This window comes from Crocuta crocuta, unplaced genomic scaffold, assembly GCF_008692635.1.
Source record: "Crocuta crocuta isolate KB4526 unplaced genomic scaffold, BGI_CrCroc_1.0 scaffold130, whole genome shotgun sequence".
Lineage (NCBI taxonomy): Eukaryota > Metazoa > Chordata > Mammalia > Carnivora > Hyaenidae > Crocuta > Crocuta crocuta.
In genome coordinates this window covers 775,745-791,273 of record NW_027527920.1, presented here as the reverse complement: position 1 = coordinate 791,273, position 15,529 = coordinate 775,745, and the positions used below count along the sequence as shown (strand labels likewise).

Sequence of the window (15,529 nt, the reverse complement as noted above, 5' to 3'; positions counted from 1 at the left end):
GGGGGGGGGGGGGGGGGGGGGCGGGGCTGGTGCTGAGCATTCAACCAGCTCAATCCACTCAGCATGCCGCTGAAGTCCTTCCCCCCTCTGTGTGCTTGTCCACAATGCAACAACAGCCCCAGGAAACAGATGAACTTCTTTTTTCTCTAAGATTGTAGCTTACTGGAGGGGAAACAAACAATTTTAAAAAAAAAGAAAAAGCAAGACCCGGGTAAACCTTCCATCTCTAGTGCTTTCCCTCATCTGTGGTTCTAATGCTTCCAAAATAAAAGCTCTCTTTCAAGCCCAATAGCAAACGTTCTTCTAGGTCCCCAAAGTCCTTTCCAATCTCTCTAAAATTATCATTTCATATGCATATAGGTCAGGAAGTTTGCAGTTCTATTAATTTTGCTTATCAACTCTCCCACAGAAAGACATCAGCGCGTTTGCCCAGCAAGGAAGCCCGGGTTAAGGAGCGGTGGGCAGGCAGTTTAGCAAGTCAAAGAATGACGCCCAGCGGAAACAGCATGTGGATCCATTGGCTGTAACTATATTCATTCCTTGAGGCTGACCCAGGATCAGGAGAGGTGGTATCATTATCACGAGAGGAAATCAACAAGACCAAGCTAAGAGGCCGTTTGGGGGATGATAGGGCTCTACTGAGACCCATAGACTTGACAAAAACTCCCCAAGGAACTCTTAGTAGCCATGGCAACGGGTTTCCAGCTCCCACTCGACACCACTCACCAGTGTTCACACCCTCTCCTGCCATCCTGCCAAGAGTCTCGGGCAAAGGGCCTTGGCACACACTCACCGCCTCCCTGTAGGAGGAGCTGCTGTGCAGGGCAGTGTGCAGCACCCGGAACTCCCTCAGGGCAGCCACTCTGTCCACAGGTTCTGGGGACAAGACACTCAGTTACCTACAACCCGGTCCCGACCCTGTGCCAGATGCAGAGCACCATTCTGGCGTGTTCCCTCAGCACCCCGCAAAGATCACGAGCGCCCATTCAGAAAAACCCACTGATGCCACCGGTGATGTGAGAGCTGCACCCTCTTTCGAGCATCTGCAGTACACAAGGCAGACAAATGCAAGTGCCGGCCGAGGTGGATCTCAGCACCTGAAAGAGACCACTCTGATCAATATCCCACTGCGGGACTTCTAGACATCGTACATTTGAGGAATGTAGAGCCAACTCAGTAGACTTTTGGACGGTGATTTAAAATAAGCACCAAAAGCCATCTGAACAATATGGAGCGATGCTGACACAATATGTTAAGAGAAAGAAATAGAACGCAGAGTTGTACATATGTTCTCTAGTAAAACTCCGTAAAATGTGTCAGCGTGCACGTGGTCCGAGGCTGGAAGGGGACAGAGGGGAGAAGAGAACTTAGGCAGGGTGACAGGCTCAAGGCTAATTGTTTTCTCTGTGATATATTCTGAGGCTTCTGTAAAATTATTTTTAATCTTAAGTATATGTATACATACACACACATATATATACAAGGGCCAAGAAAACACACTGTACCTCTAAGGTTCTTAACCTTGTATCACATGTGCCCAACAGCAAGCGTTTCACCGGGACTCAAAGCTCCTTTCTGGTCTTTGGACACTATGATTTGTGTATATGGGAAAGTTTAGCAGTTGGCTTAGTTTTAATTGGTTACTTCACCATTTAGGAGATCAGCCCATTTCACAGGTGAAGAAATTTGGGTAAAAGGAGGGGGAATAGGTAGAAGGTCACACTTTTAAGTGTGGTTACCCTCACCAAGGACAGCTGCTTGTGACTGTACAGACACAGTGTGCTGCCTAACTCCAGGGGCACCAGTCCCAAAGCAAGGTGACTGGCACCCCGCAGAGGTCAGGGCACCAACTACGTCCTATACTTCTAATCAGGGGGATGATAGCTTTCAAAAATTATTCCTCTTAAGTAAACTACCTGATTTATTCATTCAGCAAACATGTACCAAGCATCTCCTCCAGGCCTGGTTTTGGGAAAAGCACAGGAAGGCAAAAAATAAGAGTCCTTGCCACCAAGGAACTCACAGGACAGTAGAAGAAACAAGACTGGATCAAACACACAATCACAATTACACTGCCGTGGACCTCAGCAGAGGTGTGGCCCCCAGTTAGGGCACTAGGGACTGGAGGCAGACAGCCATCACGGAGAGGGAAGGGTAGAGCATAGAGCTATCTCCCAGGGGAGACCATCCGAGAGGACATTTAAGGTAAAGCGGATGCTTTCTAGGAGGAGAAGGCATTCTAAGCTTAAGGGAGAACGCAGGCAAAGACACGGATGAATAAAAGAATGAAGTGCTTTGATGGAACAGCAAGTCGTTTTTTTGTGGCTAGAGCTCAGGGAACACATCCCTGCTCAAAGAGCAGGCTAAGTAGATCCTGAAGAGATGTGTAACTTGCCACAGAGAACCATCAAAGGGATCCAGGTGGGAAGGGAGGGACTGACAGTTCTCCTAAAGGCCCTTATCCAGTGGGAGACCCAGAACTGTGCTTCCTTTTATAAGAGCATTAAAATATATCCAAAATGCCACCGTGAAACCATTTCTTTTCAGATCTAAGTTTGTTTTCACCCCCAATAAAACATGCACGTGTTCCAAAGATAAATCTGCAGGACAAAGGGAGGAGGAAAAGGACTCTACCTATCTCAAGCCAGTAATCAGCTAAGAGCTATGACTGTCTCTAACATCTCTGAGCTAATCTCCATCTCTCTTTGGAAGTAAGCAGCAGCCAGCCCAGTGGAAAGAATGTGGGCTCTAGAGCCAGGAAAACCTGATTCACATCCCAGCTCTTGCATTAATTTTCTAAGTAGGTGACCTTGAATAAATAGCTTCTCTAACGTTCCTTTTCTTCATCTATCAAATGCTAATGCTGTTACCTGGCCTGCAGGTCTAATGAGTAAATGGGGTATCAAAGAGAAACAATCTGGCTTGAAGAAGGAACAAATGTTACTTTCCTTCTGTCAGTGCCCTCCAGCCAAAGACCAGAGGGGCACACCTGCAGTGGACCAAGTTGGGTTCACGGCTCTGTACCGAGAGGATGCACAGCACGAGAAGTAGGGGGTGGGGGTGGGGATTTCAAAAAGATGATGTTAGAGAAGATTTAAAAGATTTGGGCTTTGGCTGGGGGATTTGGGGTTGGGGGGGCTGGTTTCAAGAAGTAGGGTGTTGCTCTGAATTGAATGTTGTCAGGAAGTGGGGGTGATTCTATGATTGGATAGCTAGTAATTCTCACTTAGCAGGAAAGGAAACTAGAGCGAGGCCAAAGCTTAACTAGTAAAGAAGCAACAGCTGCTCATAATAGCCAGGATGGAGGGCTATTTGGTCACTTGTGTGATGTGAACCATGTTCAGGGTTTTGTCTTTGTTCCGAAATGAGAGGGATCTTTTTTTTTGTCTTGGTCCGTGATAGCCTCAGAGTGAGTGGCCTTATAGGTATTGGCGATCTGTTGAAATTGTTCATGTTTCAAGGGCTAGCCAAGGGCCAGGCCAACCCCTGAATGTCAGAATCTGCCTTTCTCTTTCTCACTTCCCATCAGTGGACAAAAGATCTTTTTGTCCTTTATGTGTAGAATTGAAAAAAGGGGATATTTCACACTGATAACCAATCACAAGCAGTCATGAACATTTCAAAAATATGTCAGAGGGACAGTTTAACAAATCTCTTTTCACAGCTTAGCTTTATCCCCAGGGAAGCTTTTAAAACACAGACGTAAAACTGAAATTGTGAATTCCAAGCAGCACTTTTTATTAAGAAGTCAAAACGGCATTAGAGGTTTTGTATATTTTCTCCAAGAGCTACTTTAGTACTGATCAAATATTTTCAAGCTTCGGGAGAATAAACTACCAGTACAGCACAAGTGAGCTGTCTGGGGCTGCTTGTGGGGAGATTTGCTACAGCATTAGGAGAACATACAGAGTTTCAGCTTTTTTCTAGCAAGAACAAAGAGACCCAAAGTTCACGAAGAAATAAACTGTTAATCTAAAGTTTAAATAGACACACACTCCCTACCCACTAGAATACAATGGGTAATGAACTTAAAAAGTAGAGAAACAAGCCCCCTTCTGTTAGTAATGTTGGCAGCAAGTAAATCAAAATTGCACTCTATTGAGGTGCCTGGGCAGCTCAGTCGGTTAAGCGTCTGACTTCGGCTCAGGGCATGATCTCACAGTCCGTGGGTTCGAGCCCCACGTCAGGCTCTGTGCTGAGAGCTCCGACACTGGACCCTGCTTCGGATTCTGTCTCTCTCTCTCTCTGCCCTTCCCCGCTCGTACTCTGTCTCTCTCTCAAAAATAAAGAAACATTTAAAAAAAAATCAAAATTGCACTCTATTATCAATAGGACTAATCCAATACATAATATAGATTTCCTCTATCACCATCTCAGTAAATCACTGCTTTGTTCCACCCAGGCCAGCCCTCAAGAGCACACAGACCCTTTCCTTGTCAGAAAGCTCTTGTCAGAGCTTACAGAAGCTCTACTTGTCTAAGGGCCCTTCCTCACCTGGTTTCTGATCAGGCTCGGGCCAGGACTTGCGCAGAACATGCACTGTGGACCCAGGTTGGATGCCGTAGAAGTCAAGGGTCTGGTCATCTTTAAGCTTTCGGCCACAGTAGATCAGATCTAAGAAGAGAACTGTCCATTTATATTCTGCTCTTCAAAACAGTGTAGACAGTTTCTGCCTCTAACTTACCGTGATTGGACGGATAGCTGAAAAAGGATACATGCTTTAAAAAGTACTCTTAATGAATAAACACATTTTAGTAAATTATTAGCAAGTACAAACTCCTACAACACAGAATCTTTGCACAGGTAAGCTCTAGAGCTTAATATCATGCTGACTGATTGATTTAATGAATGGAAAAATGCAACAACAAAAAAGGATGAAGCCAGTGTTTTTATAACTAAGAACATACTTTTTGCCAGCTGGACACCTCAGCTGTTAAAAATTATGCTTATAATATAATTTCATGTTATATTTTAATTCCTTCTTTCTCCACCTAGAATACCCTTGCCATCTTCCTTTCCTTTTTTTACTGCCTTCCCTCTACCCAAGCAACCAAGCAAACAAAACTTCTAATCATCCCTTAAAACCCATCTCAAATGCCAAATACTGAGGGCGTCCCCCAACGAGCTCCTCCTTCCCTAGCCTATCCCAAATTCTTGCTCTTTCAGAGAAAGAATTTAACAATGTCATGGTTAAGGAACCCTGTGACAAAGGAGTTCAGTATAATGCACACTGAAATGGCAACCGATAGTTTTATTTCATGGTTTGTGTTTCTATTCACGCAACCACACTCACTTCCCTGGACCATTAACATCATGAGGCAACGTATCCCAAACTCTTAATTTACCCCTGTAATTCCAGTGTCCTCCCCAGAAAGAGAGCAGAGCAGCAGCCCAGCCTGTTCGGAGACTCACCAATCAGCTCAGGGTCTGGAACAGACTCCTGGAGTTTTCCAGCAATGAGCTGCTTCAGAAATGAAATACTATAGCCCCCCAGTGAGTATTCACCCAGTTCTGACTCCGGCAGTTGAAGAATAGACTTTGGGGCAAGTGGCTGGTCAGCCAGCTTCACCGCCAGGTGCCAATCTGAGAGAGACATCCTCTCTCTTTCGCGCTCTCTCTTTCTCCCTGGAAAGGAACAAAGCCTTAGTGGTTAAAGGAGAGCCCACCACCCTACACCACACCCACCCCACCAAGGGGCTGAAGGAAAGATAATTCAGGGGGACCCGTTGGAAAAACACAGGGTGCGACATCAGGAAGCCAGAACTAGAATCTGGGGTCTTCTCTTTACTCATCCTATGATAAACAGCAAAAACACTTGAGCTCGCTAGACCTCAGTTTCCTCTTCTTTAAAGCGGACATAAAAATGGAACGTTGTGAGGTTCAAATGAGATCATTCAACCTTCTCTCTTACGTATACTCCTTATTTCCAATTTTCTTCATCAACTCTTTCTTGAACTGCCACAGCTTTATAACAAGCCCCTGCCTCTTGCCTCTCTCCCTATCAAACATCCATGCTGCCACCCAACACATCGCTTTATTTTTTTCAATTCAGTATAGTTAACAGTGTCACATAATTTTCAGGTGTACAGTATAGTGATTCAGTAATTCTGTACATTACTCAGTGCTCACCATGATAAGGGTACTCTTAATTTCCTTCACCTATTTCACCCATCCCCCCAGACACCTCACTGCTGGTAACCATCTATTTGTTCTCCAGAGTTAATCATCGCTTTAAAACACAGATCTTATTGAAACATGCCTCTGCTTAGGACGCCTCCAACGACTCCAAAAACCACTTCTATGAATAAGTCTATAACTCCACAGACTGGCTTAAGACATTTGTTTTGTTGATGACAACATTCTTTCTGTTCCCTCTGCCTGCCTTCCGCCCCAACAGAGCCCTGCCCTGCCCTAACCTTGCCAGCACTTAAGTCCACCCCTAGGAAGCCTCCTGGCTTAAAAAGATCTTGCACTTTATATCTCTGTTCATCTGCTAACTCGGCATGTAATTCCTCCTCCCTTTGGCCTCTTAGCAAACTACCAAGATCAACTCAAATACAACCTTCTCTGTCCCGTTCCTCCTTTGTTCCCACATTCCCTCAGGGCAAAGGGTTACAAATATCTATTTACTTCTCCAACCTCAATCCCCAACCCATTCCCGAAGGCCCTTGATAGCAAAGACTAGAGTTTTTGCCTTTATTGTTCTCCAAGCTTGGCAGATGTGGGTCCCCAGAAAAATCAGAAACTCTGAGGGTGGAAAAAACCCCTAAGGACAAGCCTTCGTTATCATCATTATTGCTTCCAAAGAGGTCTCCAGTACTGAAGCTTAAAAAAAAAAAAAAAAAGGCTGTGTGGCTTTGAACCTGCACAGCGGACCCCAAGGCATCCTCAAGGTACCGATCTCCAGGCTTATGAGAAGGAAGGAAATAAATAGGTATCTTTATATACCATATCTCATTTAATCCTCACAACTGTTCCTTGAGGCAGGTATTACCAACTAAACATTAAACACGAGGGAACCGTGACTCAAAAAGGTGAAGTCACTGGCCCAAGGTTACAGACAGCTAGTAACGGGGCAGGGACGCCATCTCTTAAGTGACGACCGCCCCCCCAATCCCACGGAACCAGCTAACTAATGGCCACATGTCGAGTCCCCGCGCGACCCGGGGTCCAGAGCCCTCACCCGTCCCGCGGAAGGAACCCGGCCGCCGAGCCGCCGGTGTAAACACACTCCGGTCCTCTCGCCGGAAACCGGAAACCCTGCGCTGCATTCTGGGAGTTGCAGTTTCTGCGGCGGCCCTGTCCCTTCTAAATCGCCGGCCTGCGGGCGGCGCTACTTGCAAAGCTTCCGGTTCTGGGGAGGGCGTGGCCTCTGAGCCCCTTGAAATTTCCCGCGCAAGAGCTTCGCGGCGGCTTTCGCCTGCGAGAGATTCGGCGCCCGTCGGCCTTCCCGGGCGCGCGGCTTGTGGCAGGTGGGTGGCTTGGTCCACCGACAACGCCGGTGGAGGAGCAGAGGCCGCCGACAACGCCGGGTTGTTGCGACGCCGCAGGAGGGAAGGCCCACCCGGGTCCCCTCCTGCTCCGACCCTCGTCTTCCCCCTCCCCCCCGCTTTCCCTAGCGGTCACTTCAGGCAAGCCCAGCTGTACCTTGCGGTCCTCCCGTGGAAAACCGAGTGCTCTCCCTTGAAGGCATCCTCCTTTGTGCTTCCCGCAGCCCGTCTACCAATGGAGGCAAACCAGGAGCGGAAGGATGACTCCCTGTAAACGTGGGCTCGTGGATGGGGTGCTGTTAAGTCGGGATCCCGGTACGCTTGCTTCAACCGGCAGCGGTGAGGTTTATAGAATAGTCTCGTGGCATCGATTTGGGGAAGGGAATTCCCACTGAACTGTAATAGAGAAACTGCGTGTTTTAGATGCATGGTTAGAAATGATTTGCGTTTGCACAGAAGTTAGAATTAGCGCTGAAATCTTAAAGAAGGCTATCTTTTTTTTTTTTTTTAATCTTAGAGCGAGACAGAGCAAGGGAGAGAGAGAGAATCTTGGGCTCAGCTCAGAGCCCAAGGCAGGATTTGATCCTGTGGCCCTGGGATCACGACCTGCGCCGAAATCAAAGACTCGGACGCTCAATCGGCGTAGCCACCCGGGCGCTGCAAGAGGGGCTACTTTTAATCTGAGTCTATTTGAGAATTCAGGGAGGAAGGAAAGCAAAAGAACCGGCGAATATAAGTGAATGAGGTTGATCATGGCAGCTGGAGGCTGCTCTGGTGTGCGCAAACGTAAAAGCCTAATTCCAGAACGTCCCAATGCAGTTCTGGTACTGGGGCAGGAAGTGAGCAGGATGGCGTGGCTGAGGACAGCAGACAAACCGCAGGGTCTGGAAGGGCCTAACACTGCAGGCAAGGACCCCTCAGCTGTTCTGATATGTTATGTGGGAGATTTCCGAAAGTCCGTCCGTCTTAAGGCTGAAGGCCACATCCCTTATGTCTGTTGTCCCCAAAGTCCCCCTACCCATCTTTAGGTATAACGTCTCAGAAATCCTAACTCTCCAGCTCTCATTAGGCTCCCACCTCTCCTGTCTACTAACGTATTTGCGCCTGAATCACATAACTTAGTGTTTTATTAAATTTTGTTCGATACTGTGTTATAACTGCCTGCAGAAGACGGGAACTGTGTCTTCATTTTGTTTTCCTCAAAGTGGAGCTGCATATACTAGGTGCTCATGAATTTGTTTTGACTGATTTCATTATCATCTCCATAGAGAAAGGAGCAATGACTCTCCTACCCTACACTTCACCTTCAGCAGTTGACCAGGGCCTGGCACGTAGTAGGTGATAATAAATAGATATCGAATGAATAATTCAGGCCAAAGCTCTTTACCAAAGGTGGTCACCTTGCTGTGGTTTTGTTGCTCCCAGGAAAGGAGATAATCCTGAGTTCTGAATCGTTAACAATGTTCAGAAACACTGTAATGGTAAAAAAATTTTTTTTAGTTTTTTAATGTTTATTCATTTTTGAGAGACAGAATGTGAGTGGGGGAGGGGCAGAGAGAGAGGGAGACAACAGACTCCCAAGCAGGCTCCAGGCTTGGAGCTGGCAGGCAGCACAGAGCCCGACGCAGGGCTCGAACTCAAGAACTGTGAGATCATGACCTGAGCCGAAGTCAGACACTTAACCAACTGAGCCACCCAGGCGCCCCTGTAATAAATTATTAAATGAACAAATGAAGGAAGGAATAACCTAGGACCAAACAGGTTCTTTCAGAACCGGTTTAGCAAGTAGGTGCTGTGCTCAGAAGTGAGGGTCAGATTCTAGGTAAAATTAGAAGCCTGGACACAAGATAAAGATGGAAGACCAGACTATAGTAAAACGGAAGTGTCCTGACCCAGTCCTTCAGCCAATTGATATTTGAAGACATTAATACCCTCACTAGTTTTCTGTAGGTAATTGATGAACAAGTGTTCATTTAAACCTTCAAGGAATTGTTTGGCCCAAATATTAACTATTGGAAAACAAATTATCAGTATGCACATTTGCATTTTTTAAAACTAATTATTAACTTATTTTTTAAGAAAGGGAGAAAGAATCTTTAATTTTTTTTTAATGTCTATTTATTCTCAAGGGAGAGAGAGAGTATGCGTGAAAGGGATAGGAGCAGACAGAGAGGGAGACACAGAATCCGAAGCAGGCTCTGGGCTCTGAGCTGTCGCCACAGAGCCTGATGCAGGGCTTGAACTCAATGAACAGTGAGGTTGTGACTTGAGCCAAAAGTCAAATGCTTAACTGACTGAGCTACTCAGGCACCCCATAAGGAGAGAGACTCTTAAGCGAGCTCAAGGTCCACACCTAGCACAGAGCCTGATGTGGGGCTGTCTCATAACTGTGATTTTAATGTTTTATTTATTTCTAGGAGAGAGAGAGAGAGACAGCACGAGCAGGGGAGGGTCAGAGAGAGAGGGAGTGACAGACTCTGAAATAGGCTCCAGGCTCTGAGCTGGCAGTCAGCACAGAGCCCGACGCGGGGCTCAAACTCATGAACCACGAGATCATGACCTAAGCAAAAGTCAGACGCTCAACTGACTAAGCCACCCAGGCGCCCCAGGAAGTCAATGTTTTTTAATTTTTTAAAATATTTTATTTATTTCCGAGAGAGAAACAGCATGAGCCGGGGGAGGGTCAGAGAGAGAGGGAGACACAGAGTCTGAAGCAGGCTTCAGGCTGCAAGCTGTCAGTACAGAGCCTGATGCAGGGCTCGAACCCACAAACCGTGAGATCATGACCTGAGCCAAAGTTGGACGCTTAACCGACTGAGCCACCAGGCTTCCCAGGAAGTCAATTCTAAAAAGGGAAATAAGGAGCGCCTGGATGGCTCAGTTGGTTGAGTGTCCGACTGTTAGTCTTGGCTCAAGTCATGATCCTGGAGTTATGGGATCAAGCCCCACATCGAGCTCTGCACTGAGCATGGATTCTGCTTGGGATTCTCTCTCTCTCTCTCTCTCTCTCTCTCTCTGTCTCTCTCTCTCTCTCTCTCTCTCTCTCCCCCCCTTGCCCCCTCCCCTGCTTGCTCTTTCTCTCTAAAATAAATTTTAAAAAATAAAAATAAAAAGGGAAATAAAATGAGCAAGATAACCCACAACTATATTGTCAACTAACTTTTGACAAAGGGAAAGACTATCCAATGGAAAAAAAGACAGTCTCTTCAAGAAATAGTGTTGGGAAGGGGCGCCTGTGTGGCTTAGTCGGTTAAGCGTCCAACTTTTGCTTAGGTCATGATCTCGCGGTTCGTGGGTTCGAGCCCCGCGTCGGGCTCTGTGCTGACTGCCAGCTCAGAGCCTGGAGCCTGTTTCAGTCTGTGACTCCCTCTCTCTCTGACCCTCCCCTGCTCACGCTGTCTCTCTCTCTCCTAGAAATAAAATAAAACATGAAAAAAAAAAAAAGAAATAGTGTTGGGAAAACGAGGCAGCAACCTGCAGAAGAATGAAACTGGACCACTTTCTTACACCATACACAAAAATAAGTTCAAAACAGATGGAAGACCTAAATGTAAGACAGGAAATCATCAAAATCATAGAGGAGAACATAGGCAACAACATCTTTTGACTTCAGCTGTACCAACACTGTCAGAAGGAAATGAGCAGAAATGAACTATTGGGACTTCAAGGTAAAAAGCTTCTGCACAGCAAAGGAAACAACCAACAAAACTAAAGGGCAGCCTACGGAATGGGAGAAGATAATTGCAAATGATGTATGAGATAAAAGGTTAGTATCTAAAATCTATAAAGAACTTATTGATGCCCAAAAAACAAACAATCCATTTAAGAAATGGACAGAAGACATAAAATAAGCAAGATACAATTTATTAAAGATATTAAGGCTTTAGGAAAGAGTAAGATGTGATGAAAAAAGAACAGCCATATTTGGGAAGAACCAAAAAGAACTTTTAAAAATATCTTTCACATTAAGTCTGATTAATTTCAAATTCATTTTTATGTGGGAAGTGAGCTAAGAATCAAGGTTTTTATTTTCCATGTGAGTATCAATTGATCCAGCACTACTTTTTTTTTTTTTAATCCTGTCCCCACTGAATTTCAGTGGCAGCTTTGTCATAAATAAGGTGACTGTTTTCTGTGGGCCAATTTCTGACTATTCTGTCTCAGTGGTGTATTTTCCTATCCCTATGCCAATAGCATATGACTTGATTTCTTCAGTTTCTGAGTAAGTCTTGATATCTGGTAGCATATACCCTCCAAATTTGTTGTGTTTTAAGATGAACCTATCATTAATAGATGACAACTGTAAACTTGTTTTATCCTTCTAAAAATGTGATCATATTGAATAAATACACATATTCAACAAAATTCGGATTATTCTACACGCATTTAGTAAGCTGTATATTTCACTGAATTTGAATATTTCCCTGTATGCTCAACTTGTCTTTGAGAACATAGCTTTTTCTTTTCTTTTCTTTTGTTTTTCTTTGAGAGAGAGAGGCAGGGGTAGAAGGAAGGGAAATAAAGAATCTTAAGTAGGCTTTGTGCCCGGCATGAAGCCCAGCGCAGGACTTGATCTCTCACAACCATGTTAAGATCATGACCTAAGCTGAAATCAAGAATCAGACACTTAACTGACTGAGCCACCCAGGTGCCCCAGGAGGGTGTATGTTTCTAAGAATGTATTTATTCTAGGTTACCCAGTTTGTCATATAATTTTTCATAATAGTCTCCTATAATCCTTCGTGGTTTTGTGGTGCCTGTTGTTATATCTCCTCTTTTACTTCTGATTTTGCACCCTCTCTTTGGGGTGTGTGTATGTGTGTGTATCTAAAAGCTTATAAATTTTGTTGATCTTTTCTAAGAACCAGCTCCTGGTTTCATTGATCTGTTCAATTGGGGTTGTTTTTAGTTTCTATTTATTTCTGTTCTAATCTTTATCATCTCCTTCTTTCTGCTGGATTTGGGTTCTGTTTGTTCTTCTTTTTCTACTTCTTTTAGGTGAAAGGTAAGGTGGTTTACTTAAGAATTTTCTTGCTTCTTGAGGTAGACATATATTGCTATAAACTTCCCTTTTATAACAGCTTTTGCTGCTTCCCAAAGATTTTGGACCATTCTGTTTTCATTTTCATTTGTCTCCATGTATTTTTTTAAATTCATCTTTGATTTCTTGGTATTTGTTCATTGTTTAGTAGCACGTTATTTAATCTCCATGTATTGTGTTCTTTTCAGATTTTTTTCTTGTGGTCAATGCCTAGCTTCATAGCATAATGGCCCAAAAAGATGCATGGAATGGCTTCAGTCTTTTTGAATTTGTTGAGACTTGTTTTGTGGCCTAACATGTAATCTATTCTAGAGAGTGTTACATGTACACTTGAAAAGAATGTGTATTCCCCTGTATTCAGAACAATAGAATGTTCTAAATATATCTGTTAGATCCATCTGGTCCAGTGTGTCATTCACTGTTCCCTTGTTGAATTTTGTTTGGATGATCTATCCATTGATCTAAGTAAGGTGTTAAAAGTCCCTTACTATTATTGTATTGCTATCGATTACTTCCTTTATGTCTGTTATTAGCTGCTTTATGTATTCATGTGTTTCCACGTTGGGTGCATAAATATTTATAATTGTTATGTCTTGTTGGATTGTTCCCTTTATGATTATGTAGTATTCTTCTTTGTCTCTTATTACAATCCCTGTTTTAAAGTTTATTTTGTCTAAGTATTGCTACCCTGGCTTTCACTTCCACTTGCATGATAAATGCTTTTCCATCCCTTCACTTTCAGTCTGTGTGTGTCTTTAGGTGCGAAATGAGTCTCTTGTAGGCAGCATACTGATGGGTCTTGCTTTTTTATACATTCCACCACCCTATATCTTTTGATTGGAGCATTTGGTCCATTTACATTCAAATTATTGATGGGTATATACTTACTGCCATTTTGGTACTTGTATATGGTTGTTTTTGTAGTTCTCTGTTCCTTTCTTCTCATGCTCTCTTCTCATGATTTGCTGGCTTTCTTCAGTGATATAGTTGGATTCCTTTCTCTTTATTTTTTGCATATTTGTTACCAGTTTCTGATTTGTGGTTACCATTAGGTTTATATATAGCATCTTATGCATATAGCTGTCTATATTAAGTTGATGGTTGCTTAAGTATGAACCCATTCTGAAAGCACTAAAATTGTACTCCTGTTCTCACCATGTTTTAGGTATATAGTGTCATACTTTACATCTTTTTATTTTGTGAATTACTTGACCGATTTTTATGGATACTTAATTTTTACTGCTTTTGTGCTTCCTACTTTTCATACTCCTGCTTCTTGTCTCTCCTTTCCAGTCAAAGAACCTTCTTTAACATGTCTTGCAAGGGTGGCTTAATGGTAATTAATTCTTTTAACTTTTGTTTGTCTGGGAAATTCTCTATCTCCCCTTCTATTCTGAATGATAGTCTTGCTGGGTAGAGTATTCTTGGTTGCAGGTTTTTTCTTTTAGCACTTTGAATATATCTGCCACTCCCTTCTGACCTACAGTTTCTGTTGAAATACCAGCTGATAGCCTTATGGAAGTTTCCTTCTATGTAACTGTCTTCTTTTTTCCTTGCTGCTTTTAAAATTCTCTTTATCAGTGCTTTTGCTATTTTAATTACTATGTGTCTTGGTATGGACCTCCTTGTGTTGATTTTGTTGGGGACTCTCTGTGCCTCCTAGATCTGGATTTCTGCTTCCTTCCCCAGATTCCTGAAGTTTTCAGCTATAATTTCTTCACATACATTTTCTGTCACCTTTTCTGTCTTTAATCCTTCTGGGATCTCTACAATGCAAATGTCATGTGCTTGATGGTGTCACTGTGTTCCCTTAATCTGTTTTCATTTTTTATTATACTTTTTCTCTCTCCCCTTCAGCTTGATTCCTTTCCATTACTCTCCTCCAGATTGCTGATCTGTTCTTCTGCTTCCTCTAGTCTACTATTTATTCCATCTTGTATACTTTTAATATCAGTTATTCAATTCTTCATCTCTGATTGGTTCTTTTTTATGTTTGTTTTCTCTCTCTTTGTTGAGGGTCTCACTGAGGTCCTCCATTCTTTTCTCAAGTCCACTGAGTGTGTTTATGACTACTACTTTAAATTTTATATCAGGCATATTACTTAACTCTGTTTCATTTAGTTCTCTTATTGTGATTTTGTCCTGTTCTTTCATTTGGGACATATTCATCTACTCATTCTGTCTAACTCTCTGTTAGAGAGTTTCTAAGTGTTGGGAAAGTCATCTAAATCTCCTCTTGCAAGTAGTGGCCTTATGAAGAAGAGGTTCTGTGGTACCCCGTAGTGCAGTGGCCCCTATTTACCAGAACCTGGCACTTCTAAGATGTCTCCTACATGTGTTGCATATGCCCTACTGTTGTGGCTGAGCCATCTTTGCCTTTAGTCCAGTTGCCTGCAATTGCTCTCTTTGCTTGTTGTGAACAGGTTTTGGTCCCTGTATTGTTAGTGGGCAAATCTGGGGTTACTTTCTTGGGCTTGAGTGAGTCAGACCAAGTGTTTGCCAGAAATGCAGTAGCACCAAACTTCAGGGCATTTTCCCTGTATTGTCCCCTGAAAAATCTTTCATTAATGGGTAGGGCCTGCAGTCAGACCAGATGTCTGCCCCACCCCACTGCTATGTGTGGTGTGTGGTTATCATTCCCCCACCCCTGCTGTGGTGCTGACCTATTGAGGCTGCTTGCACACTGCCCAGCTTATGGTTCTGCTTTGGATGGACTCCTGTTGAGGGCATGGTGGTTGGGGCCGGTCTACAGGAGAACATGGGGACAGGGCATGCTGTTAGCAAGCTAGTTATAGAGTGTTTACACAGTGCTGGTTCCCATACCTAGGTAGAAGTTGTAAAAGGAGCACATCACTTTATAATAGCCAAAAGGTAAACCCAAGTGTTCATCAACAGGTGAATGGCTAAACAAAATGTAGTATGTATATACAATGGAATATTATTCAGCCTTAAAAAGGAAGGAAATTCTGACATATACTACAACATGGATGATTCTTGA

General features: G+C 43.8%; 1 protein-coding gene across 3 annotated transcripts in view; it reads right to left on the bottom strand.

Annotated features, from left to right (window-relative positions):
* The window catches only part of UBL7 (ubiquitin like 7), a 13,106-nt gene extending 5,835 nt beyond the window's left edge, over nt 1–7,271 (bottom strand). For 2 of the 3 annotated variants that reach the window (XR_013330672.1, XM_077745796.1), the window contains exons 1-4: nt 7,184–7,271; nt 5,413–5,625; nt 4,495–4,614; nt 794–876 (exon numbers count right to left, since the gene is read on the bottom strand). Coding sequence is in view for 2 of the 3 variants with exons in the window: in XM_077745796.1 (XP_077601922.1) it covers nt 794–876; nt 4,495–4,614; nt 5,413–5,625; nt 7,184–7,271 (504 nt within the window). In the remaining variant the exon portion in view is untranslated. The remainder of the gene's footprint in view (nt 1–793; nt 877–4,494; nt 4,615–5,412; nt 5,626–7,183) is intronic. The other variant, XM_077745807.1, reaches the window with a different exon arrangement.
* Between the last annotated feature and the right edge of the window lie 8,258 nt (nt 7,272–15,529).